Source organism: Schistocerca americana, chromosome 2, assembly GCF_021461395.2.
Source record: "Schistocerca americana isolate TAMUIC-IGC-003095 chromosome 2, iqSchAmer2.1, whole genome shotgun sequence".
NCBI classification, from domain to species: Eukaryota; Metazoa; Arthropoda; class Insecta; order Orthoptera; family Acrididae; genus Schistocerca; species Schistocerca americana.
The window spans coordinates 431349465-431360067 of record NC_060120.1 but is presented as its reverse complement, the minus strand read 5'-3'; the positions used below and the strand labels follow the sequence as shown (position 1 = coordinate 431360067).

Here is a 10603-nt window from a genome sequence, read left to right as displayed (position 1 = left end):
TTTTTGCGTTTGACAATCCTCAAATCTTAACAGTCTCCACTTTGCCATATCACCAGTCATATGCCTTATCAAAAATTTTATTTTATTGTAATCTGTCCACGATTCAGGAAGCATGTCTCTGAAAGATTTTAGAAATGAGACATGACGTATATCCCCTGATGGTGTAAATTTTGGAAATCTGGGATTGAGTCCGTTACTTAATGCAGCAGTGAAATAATCGTAACTGCTGCTACTTCTTTTTTCCTTTTATTGATTTGGATTAATATATTGCTGTGTGGTATCTCTATTCTATCATTTTTTAAATTTTCGTTGTAATCTGTTGTTGGCCTATCACCTATAAGTGTATGACGTATATTGTCTTGAAAAGGTCCTTAGCCTTATTGTGTGTTTTCTTGACAGGTAATTTCCTTTCCAATTCAATAGGTTCTAGTTAATTAATAATTGATGATATTAATTCAATATTCTTACTTGTACAGTTTTCTAAGGTGTCTTTAGTCATTGATAATTCTAAAACTGTAATCCTTTGAAATATATTATCCGGTTTAGATTTTATCGCATGTACATGTTCTGTTTTGCATTTACCTTTTCCTCTACGATTTCTAGCTGTTTATCGGTCAGAGTTATTACTTATAAAATCATGGAAAATGTCATATCTTCACAGTATTAACGTACCAACTACTGTGGCTATGTGACGAGTAGAATCATCATTCAGTAGAGGTCGATTGTTCCAGTAAAATACGCTGACCAACAATCCCCTGCGTAGCACTTTTTGAACAACCGATAAGCAGGTTGGAAGGGAAGTCGTGTGTCGGCTGCAGGACGCATCCAGAGCGTCGAACCACTTAAGGACGTTCTTTGGTCTCCAGTCTAGCGTGACGTGCGCCTTCTTCTGTCTCTCCTGACTATTCCTGGACTTCGTTCCGACAAAGCGACGCCTCCCGTGACCACCTTACCTGGATAGATGTCGGCCTTTCTGCTCTTGGCGCGCTCATTTGTATTCCCACTGGGAGAATATATAATCACGATGCCTAAGATTCTTTTTCTTTAAAAAAATAACTCATTGTGGGTGTCCGTATCTCAGAATATCTTGACACGAACTTCTGACACTTCCATATATGCAAGTGAATAATACTGGGTGTGCGGAGTAATAGTAGTCAGCACAGTTCTCAATCTATGAAACGAAAAAGAAAACAGTTACAAAGCAGAAGGAATGGTTTGGGTCAGAATCGACAGGGTGCTATCTAGTGATTTTCAGATATGTAGAGGACCAAAATAACGAACAGACCACTAAATGTTTCTGAAAATAAATACACGGGAAACCTCAGCCAGAAATTTGTGTTCCACTCACTAACAGAAATAAGTAGTAAAGTTTGAGAAAAAAGTGTTCATTTAATTAGTAATGGTTTAACATAAAAAAATCACCTCAACCGCAGCTACAAATATATTTGTCACGGCACTAAATGACTAATTTTGTCAGAACAGTTTTCACTGCCTGAGGCATGAGGGACGCCGTGGCACGTTGGTTAAGCGGTTGCCGGAGGGGAAGTACGGTGGTGGTGGTGAAACCGAGAAAAGCAACTTAAGAGCTAAACATCGCGAATTATACACATTGAATTGAAAATCCCTAATCTGCCACACCCATCTGTACGATTTATATTGAAGAGAGATATAGTCGGCACTGTAGTATCGTAGCCTATTGATACTGCCGGAGCCGGCGCCTTGAAGAGTCCATGGGCGCTGCGAGCAGCACTTTGAGCATCACCACCAATGACGAACTTCCAGGCCGCCGACTAAGGAGACCTCCAGGCCTGGGCACCAGTCTTCTAATACAAGTGCCAGTCGCTGCTGAACATTATTCCAAGTTATTGATAGCCCACCAGTAAACAATCGTTGTTAGAAGTACGGCCATGTGAGGCCTCTGCTTATAGCGTGCTGCGTCTGCCACAAGTTGCCAACAGTGTAAAATTTTTTGTAAACTGAAAGTGGAGGGAAGAGGGGAAGGGGTGAAAGGAAGGAACTAGAGATATCAGCTTCATCGGGACTTTATGCAGAATCAGTGGCGAGGAGCGAAAATGTGTGCTGGATGGGGACTCGGAAACAGGTGAAAGGGTACAGCACCGCCCGACATTGAAAATAGGTACAACATACTTCATTATTCTTGTCAGAACAACATATTTTTTCTAATAATAACTCAATTTCAATTAATACAGCGAAGCCGGATACCAGTGCGGGAAAGAATGACAATTTATTTATTTAATTGATCACATGTGCACTCCTACAAAATAAATCCCTACATCCAGTTTGGTGAGATCTGTGAAATGAATGAATGTATGGTCGTCTGCTAACCGCAGATAGTGAATGTGAATATATGATCATCTTTGAGACGATCCTTTGGTGGAACCAAAGAGATGAAACTTACCGGAGCTTTTAGCGCCTGAAATGTGGCTGACCAATACGGTAGCATGGTCTTCCCCCACCTCGGCAGAGGTGCGAGAGGACCTGAAGAACAGCCATGTTTCAGCACTCTGCCGCTGGATCTTGTGCTGTTAAGACCTGTCTTAGGTGTGCTCCGTAAAGACAAAAGAGTGGAGACATGGTATGCATGTGGAATATTTAAGAGTAGTTTGAAATAATAATTTCTCTATTTCAGGAACTTTTGTGGGGAGAATTAAATGTCAGGCAGGTAATATTAATGAGAGCGTAGTAATCTTCGGAAGTGACCAACGATCACAGTGAAACCATTTGCAGCAATAAGTTGAAATACTTCCATTTGCTTAAGTTAAGCTGAATTACTAGCGTGTGTACTATAAGTTGAAATATTTAAGGAATGGCGTGTGCAGGACTTGAAATTAGAGACGAGTACTTCCACATGCTGAGTACTGTGTGAGTCTCAATCTGTGTATGAGACAAAGGATAAAGAGAAGTACTCGTGCATGGTATCAGTTGAGGACTCGCGTGTGTGATGAATATGCTCTTAATATTACTTTGCATGTTACGTTTCCGTGTGACGCTTGATTCAAACTATAATACTCTTGATAGAAGCAAGGTGAGTCAGCCGTCTATCCAGCAACGCCACTTGGCTTGCATTGCACAGGAAGACGTGCATATATCTCCAGAGTTCATAGTAGGAAAGAAGAATTACGAAGTGGGGCAGTGTCGTGTGAAACTGGGATAAATACTAATTGAAGTGGGAAAGCTGAAAGTGATAGTGTTGTGACTATTTATTGTGTTGTAGTGTTGTGTATGTCATGTAATTTGGGTATGTGTGGTTTGCATGGGAGAGTAGCTAGGTAGTTACAGAGGTAGTGGGTTATGCGTGTTCCTTTTGTACCGCTCGGTCTGGAGGAAAGTTTCGTAATGATGGTTGTGAGAGTCGAAGTGTGAGATATAGCAAAAAGATCCACCATCCTATCCAGAAAGTGCACTGTAGCGTTAAAGAATTACGAGACCATAAGATAGAGAATCACCAATGTAAAGCCATGCCCTCTGGGCGGAATTTCTCATGTGTTATTGTTGTAGGTTATAGAATTTGTGTGTTTAGGCTATAGAATTTATCGGAATAAATAAGATAGTGAAAAGAAAAAGATTGGTGGCCTTTTCCTTCGAACTGTATGTTGCCATGATATCCAGAATTTATAATGTGTGCGCCACTCACATTCACTGCGATGGCCACGTGTTGATAAAAGCCGTTAAATAAAGAAGGAAAATGTGGTATTGCCAGTGCGTAGTGAACAGTCAGAGTTCTGTAAATTACTGATAGTCAGATGTGCGTTTCCGTTGCGCATTATTCATACAGGAGGATAATTTGTAACTTAATGTGAGTACTAGAGTTCAAGTTACTCGACAGATAAGAATGAATCCACTCGCTTGGCAGACCACTCATCTTGCAGGCCTGACTGCTTGATGCAACAGTATGAGCAAGGCATGCGGGTGCCTCTCATACAGGAGCTCCTGTTTATTAGGTAGTTGCGTTAACCTCTGAGCCACTCAGACATAGTGTAAATCACAAACGCGCAGGCTACCTCGGTACGCTCCCTGGCTGGCCCCCACTCCCACCTATCTGCAGCGCCCGTCCATGTCCTTCGTGCTCTCTAATTTTAGATTTGCATGGGAGGTCAAAAGTAAACATACATCTGCACTGAAGATTATGGATTCATTGCCAGTCGAGAAAAATTGATTATATGAACCCCTGATGCAGCAGATATCATTAGTTCCTTCCACTTCCTTTCCTTTATCTCCCCCCCCCCTCCCCCCTGCACCATCAGTTTACATAATTTGTATCACAGCTAGGGATTCTGTATGGACATCTCCAAACGAACAGACACCACGCATTCCTATAAGTGTAGCATTTCTTCACCCACAAGTTGAGTACAATATATTTATTTAAACTGCACTTGTGTGAACTAATCTTTAGCTTGCCTGTCCAAATTCCTACGGCTATAGATCCTTTGGCCACCTTCCATCCATTTATCATCAGCAGCGAGGACATAACATTTGGCATCTCAGAACATGACGGTTACTGACTCGCATCATAAAAAGTACAGCTATTACAATTTTAAGAGTAAACATAACAAGAGTTAAAACCACATACCCATACAATAATCATGTGAGTAGTGCAGAGACTCAAGTGGAGGAAGGCACACGCATAATCAAAAACAAATCTTCATCATATTTATGACAGCGTTCATACCTGAATAGTAGAAACTGCCTCCAGAAGAATGATAACGACGGGGTATAGCTTTGTTATATGCATATTTCACATCTACTTCGTAATTCAACAACGAAATTAAGCGTAAGAAGTGAAACACAATACTGGATAGGATCCACAGTGTAGGTGTAGTGAAGGAATTTCGTTACTTCGGAAGGAAAATTACGCATGACGGACGAAGCAAGGAAAATAAGAAGCAGAGCAAGACAGGCCAAGAGGCCATTTCTCGCGATAACTACCAGTATATGTTGAAAGTTAAGCGGACTGCTAAGTGAAGCAGTGACAAACTTCTCGAGAGAGTCAATAGAAAATGTCGACTATAGGAAGGGAGAGGACGATAGGACATGTGTTAAGATAGCAGGGAATAATTTCCATGGTCGTACACGGACCCTTAGGCAGCAAAAGCTGTGGGAGAAGACAAACATTGGAATATATCCAACAAATAACAGAAGACGTTGGGGGCCAGTGCTACTCTGAGATGAAGAGGATGGCGCAGGAGAGGGGATCGCAGCAGGCCGTATCAAACGGCGTAAGCACGACGCCACCTTAAATAATAATAATAATAATAATAATAATAGTAGCAATAATCTCAGAATTCGATTTGTTTATCGTAGTGTTAATATTAATATGTCAAACTGATATATGCTGACAAGTTTCAAAGATGGTCAAGTTATCCACTAATTTTTAAAGGGGAACAAGAGTAAGGAGAGTACACATGCATTAAACTACAAGATAACAATATTTTCAGTAGCTAAATTTTTACGATTGTGTTTTAATTTAACCCATTTGGGAAAATAACTGAAAATAGGTCATACTTATTAACTTTTCAAACAAATTATCTCTTGACTTGGCCAGTTATGAAAGTAATATCCTTCATGGCCTAATTTCCTAAAATATTACTCATGGTTCGTATAGTAGTAGTAGCAGTAGTAGTAGCTTTAATCATCTATAGATCACTTTTACAATTACAGTGGAGAAATTATTCTATTACAATTTAGTTATTAACTTATAGAGCCATTAACTTACTTACAGGCCTAGTTTGACAAGGGTTGGAAGTTAACTTACGACGAGTTTCTTAGGAATTTCATGTTTCTAAGAAGTTTCATCGAAAATGGATAAGATTTTTCGGTTCTGGGCTTCAGGTACGTTGTCATGTAGAGTGCTTGTAACTTACTCACGTAAACTTCAAAACACTCTCTGCAAATCATGATAAGGTTCCAGGCGTATTATGAAGTCAGGTACTTCTGAACACTTTTATTTTAGACTGTGCTCATATTATAGCACTTGATTCTACAGTTAATGAAGTAGGTTCGAAGGAGTTCGAAGAAGATGAGGAAATGTGGGAACTTGTTGCGTTGCAATAAGTTGCGTGTTGATGTGAGGAGAGATGTACAGGGTATCCTTAACTAAAGTTACAGTTGAAAACGCTGTAGGAAGAGAAATACTGCACAGAATGACGTTAAATTTGAACAGCATATTATTGATACAGGATAAAATGTAATGGAATAAAAACAAATTTATTAAAACTGGACCAATAGATGGCGCTGTAAGCGTCAGAATATGCACACCAACCCGATACATGGCGCATGGATGTTCCTCAGTTTACTGGTAAGCCTCTTTTAAAATAATGGTGACTGTGCACCAGTAGCCCTGCAGATGTTTCGGACACTCAAGAGTATGAAAAAAAGGCATTGATCCCATGTCTGTTAAGTGGGTGGAGAAAATAGTTACAAAATTCGAAAAGACAAGTTCTTTTCAAGTGCAATGTCCAGAGGGAGGAAAGCAGTTTATCTGACGTCTGTCGAAGATGTGGCCATTGCAGGAGGGATCGAGCGGGGTGTGCAAACATGCAGTGCTTGGGAAATTTCTCAAACGCTGGACATGCCTGCGGGCACGGTGCATAAAGTCCTACGAAACATCATCCATCGGTGTCCTCACAAAGTCACCCATGTTCAGGAATTGCCTCCTGCTGACCTGCCAACAAGAGTAATGTTTGCTTTGGATTTTCCTGCTGGCTTGGAAGAGGAGAGTGAATGGCCATAGACATTCTGTGGACAGGCGAAGCCCATTTCCAGAACATGTCAGTTAAGCAGAACTGCAGAGTTTGGGCAACGAAAAATTCGCAGGAACATCAACCGATACCACATCATTCTACAAAGGGGGCTGTGTGGTGCAGGTTGACGGCATCGTTTGTCGTAGGGCCGTATTTCTTCCAGGAAATGATCCTGCGAGCCCTGTTACCTGAAACATCAGTGGTAAACGCTGTGAGAGTCTTTTGTGCACCAATGTCATTCCAACCCTCCGACAGCGTTGGTGTGAGGGTAGGATCATTTTCATGCAAGATGGCGCTCCTCACACTGCACAGTCAGTAAAGTAGCTGCTGCAGAGGCATTTCGGACATGCTGGAATTATCAGCCATCATTTCCGTACAGCCTAGCCCTCCAGATCACCTGCTTTTAATCCGTGTGACTTCTGGCTGTGAGGTGATCTGAAAGGTGTTGTCTTCAGTGCTCCAACTAGGAACTTAGCTGAACTGAAGCCGCGCATTGAGAAACGCATTCTGAACTTGACCCCTGAGACATTTCGATCTGTTGTGGAACATGCTGCTTCTCGATTTTAACTTGTGGGAGAAAACGGTGGACAGCGTACTGAACATCTCTTGCTCCAGTCTCACGACAATCAGAAACGAATGCCATTTTGCTGCCGGCTGCGGTGGCCGAGCGGTTCTAGACGCTTCAATCCGGAACCTGATGACCTCAGAGGTCATCAGTCCTCTAGAACTTAGAACTACTTAAACCTAACTAACCTAAGGACATCACACACATCCATGCCCGAAGCAGGATTCGAACCTGCGACCGTAGCAACTGCGCGGTTCCGGATTGAAGCACCTAGAATCGCTCGGCCACCGCGGCCGGCTAATGGAATGTACAAATATGGTTGTTCATCTGAATACATCATGAGACCTCGCCTCATCAGTAACTTGCTGTACTGACAGTGGTAATGGAATTAGATCTTATAAGTAAAGAATTTAACAGTGTTTCACAAAGGCCATTCCAAATACATGATTTGGCTTAGAGTTTCCTGTTTCCTATTGCAGAAAGAGACAGCAGGCTAAGCACTGTACCGGGTGTACAAGCTGTCCCAGAAAGCGACCCGCTGGGCGAAAGGCCTGTGGACGACGCTGAAGCTGCCGGGGCTGACGAGCAGGTAGGCGCCCGCCTCCGCGCTGAACGCCGGCCACTGCTCCGCCGCCGCCGCCTCCGACTGCAGCTGTTCGTCCTCCGCCGCCCCAGGCGTCGGACTCCTGCGGGCAGTCAACAAACGAGGCGCATCAGCCCACACCAGAACGCTCGGCAGGCCGTACTGCCGGTTCACAGGGTACTAACTCTCGGTTCGAACAGGCCTCGGAAAGCCCAACCGTACCGACCGACCGCCGTGTCAACCCCAACCGAAAGGCGTCACTGGATATGGAGGAGCATGTGGTCGGCACACCGCTCTTCCGGCCGTTATCAGTTTTCGTGACCGTAGCCTCCACTTCTCAGTCAACTAACTCCTCAATTCGCATCACAAGGGCTGAGTACACCTCGCTTGCCAATAGTGCTCGGTAGACCCGAAGTGTCACCCATTCAAGTGTTAGCCAAGCCTGACAGTGACGTGAACCAGTGTTAAAACTGCAGAAAGGCCGTCAGCCCAAAGGGTATTAACAGAGGGAAAATCTCACATGCCGCTAGTCTAGGTCTTATTCCTCTGCTTCTTTTTCTTCATCTACATTTACATCTACATTTATATTCCGCAAGCCACCCAACGGTGTGTGGCGGAGGGCACTTTACGTGCCACTGTCATTACCTCCCTTTCCGGTTCCAGTCGCGTATGGTTCGAGGGAAGAACGACTGTCGGAAAGCCTCCGTGCACGCTCGAATCTCTCTAATTTTACATTCGTGATCTCCTCGGGAGGTATAAGTAGGGGGGAGCAATATATTCGATACCTCATCCAGAAACACACCCTCTCGAAACCTGGACAGCAAGCTACACCGCGATGGAGAGTGCCTCTCTTGCAGAGTCTGCCACTTGAATTTGTTAAACATCTCCGAAACGCTATCACGGTTACCAAATAACCCTGTGACAAAACGCGTCGCTCTTCTTTGGATCTTCTCTATCTCCTCCGTCAACCCGATCTGGTACGGATCCGACTCTGATGAGCAATACTCAAGTATAGGTCGAACGAGTGTTTTGTAAGCCACCTCCTTTGTTGATGGACTACATTTTCTAAGGACTCTCCCAATGAATCTCAACCTGGTACCCGCCTTACCAACAATTAGTTTTATATGACCATTCCACTTCAAATCGTTCCGAATGCATACTCCCAGATATTTTACAGAAGTAACTGCTACCAGTGTTTGTTCCGCTATCATATAATCATACAATAAAGGATCCTTCTTTCTATGTATTCGCAATACGTTACATTTGTCTATGTTAAGGGTCAGTTGCCACTCCCTGCACCAAGTGCCTATCCGCTGCAGATCTTCCTGCATTTCGCTACAATTTTCTAATGCTGCAACTTCTCTGTATACTACAGCATCATCCGCGAAAAGCCGCATGGAACTTCCGACACTATCTCAGTTCAATGTCTTCTCACCTCTACTGAGACCTACTGCAGGTGGCTGAAGACTGCGCACTTTTTTACAAAAATTCCTGTTTCGTCTACGAAACCATACATCATCTCATAAATTGCCTGAAGTATGGAGGCAGTTATGTATTGACAAACATCAGAATACAATAGACACAAAAGAGATAAAGCTCATATGGTGTAAAGTGGATAAAGCTTTTCATTTTATACAAGGTGTTCAAAAAGTCTCTCTGCAGTGCTGTATGATTGTTAGCCGCGCGTGCCGTGTGCCGCAGTGAATATACCGAAACGAAACTCAGTGAAATACAAGTTATTAATTTATTGAATATTCATTTTTACTCACATATTTTCACATTAAATGTTGAAAGTGTCCCCCCTGTTGTTGAATACACGATTAAATTCGTCTAATCATGTTTCCAAACGCAAGCTGTAACATTTCTTCTGTAACATAAGCAGTAAAAGTGGATATTGCAGCTTTCAATTCATCGATGGAGTTTGGACGATTTTTATAGACAGTTGCTTTCGCTGCGCCCCAGAAGAACAAGTCGGGTGGTGTTAGGTCAGGCGATCGTGGAGGCCAAAGTCCCTGTGAAATTATGCGATCACCAAAAACATCTGCAAACAGTAACATCGAAATGCGAGCTGTATGCGCGGTTCCACCATCTTGTTGGAAATAACCGTTCAGTATTTCGCATAACACAAGTTGTCCTATGAATGGGTACAAAATATCTCTGCAGTAACGTTGTGCGTTTATTGTTTCATTGAAAAACCAAGGCAGGCGAACAATTTCACGGCACGCGCGGCTAACAATCATACGGCCCTGCGTGGAGACTTTTTTAACACCCCGCATTTATTAAAAAGATATAGAATTTATTCAGTTTCATTAATGAATTTTTCTGTGTGCTGGATACATGATCCACCTTTTATGAAAAACAATTTTTTCATATAGATCCAAATACGCTTTAGCAACTTTGTGCCATCTTCAGTGGGTTTCGTTTATTATGATCTTAATTTTACATTATAGGGTTTTGTTTGACCCTCTGTACATTACCAGGTAGTGCTAGCTTCTCATCTCCAAGTTAAGTTTTTTCATCTGCGTTCCCATGAGTTATTGAAAACCACTTCAAAATACTACACTAATTTTTCAAAACTTCGTCTGTAAATAACACTTTCCGATCGCACGAAGCTAATAGAACATGTTTGCGTCTATATGAAAAAACAGTGTTTAGTATGAGAGCTGGACCTGTATCCATCAATGCCTACGTGGA

At 42.6% G+C, this 10603-nt stretch overlaps 1 protein-coding gene across 3 annotated transcripts in view; it reads right to left on the bottom strand.

Annotated features, from left to right (window-relative positions):
• Positions 1–1408: 1408 nt before the first annotated feature.
• LOC124594739 (esterase FE4-like) overlaps positions 1409–10603 on the bottom strand; it is an 89296-nt gene continuing 80101 nt past the window's right edge. Inside the window, exons 10-11 of one of the 3 annotated variants that reach the window (XM_047133115.1) lie at positions 7833–8012; positions 1409–1845 (exon numbers count right to left, since the gene is read on the bottom strand). In XM_047133115.1, the coding sequence (XP_046989071.1) occupies positions 1824–1845; positions 7833–8012 (202 nt within the window). In that variant the 3' untranslated portion in view covers positions 1409–1823. Of the gene's footprint in view, positions 1846–5621; positions 8013–10603 lie in introns of those variants that run through there. The other 2 variants (XM_047133116.1, XM_047133117.1) reach the window with 2 other exon arrangements.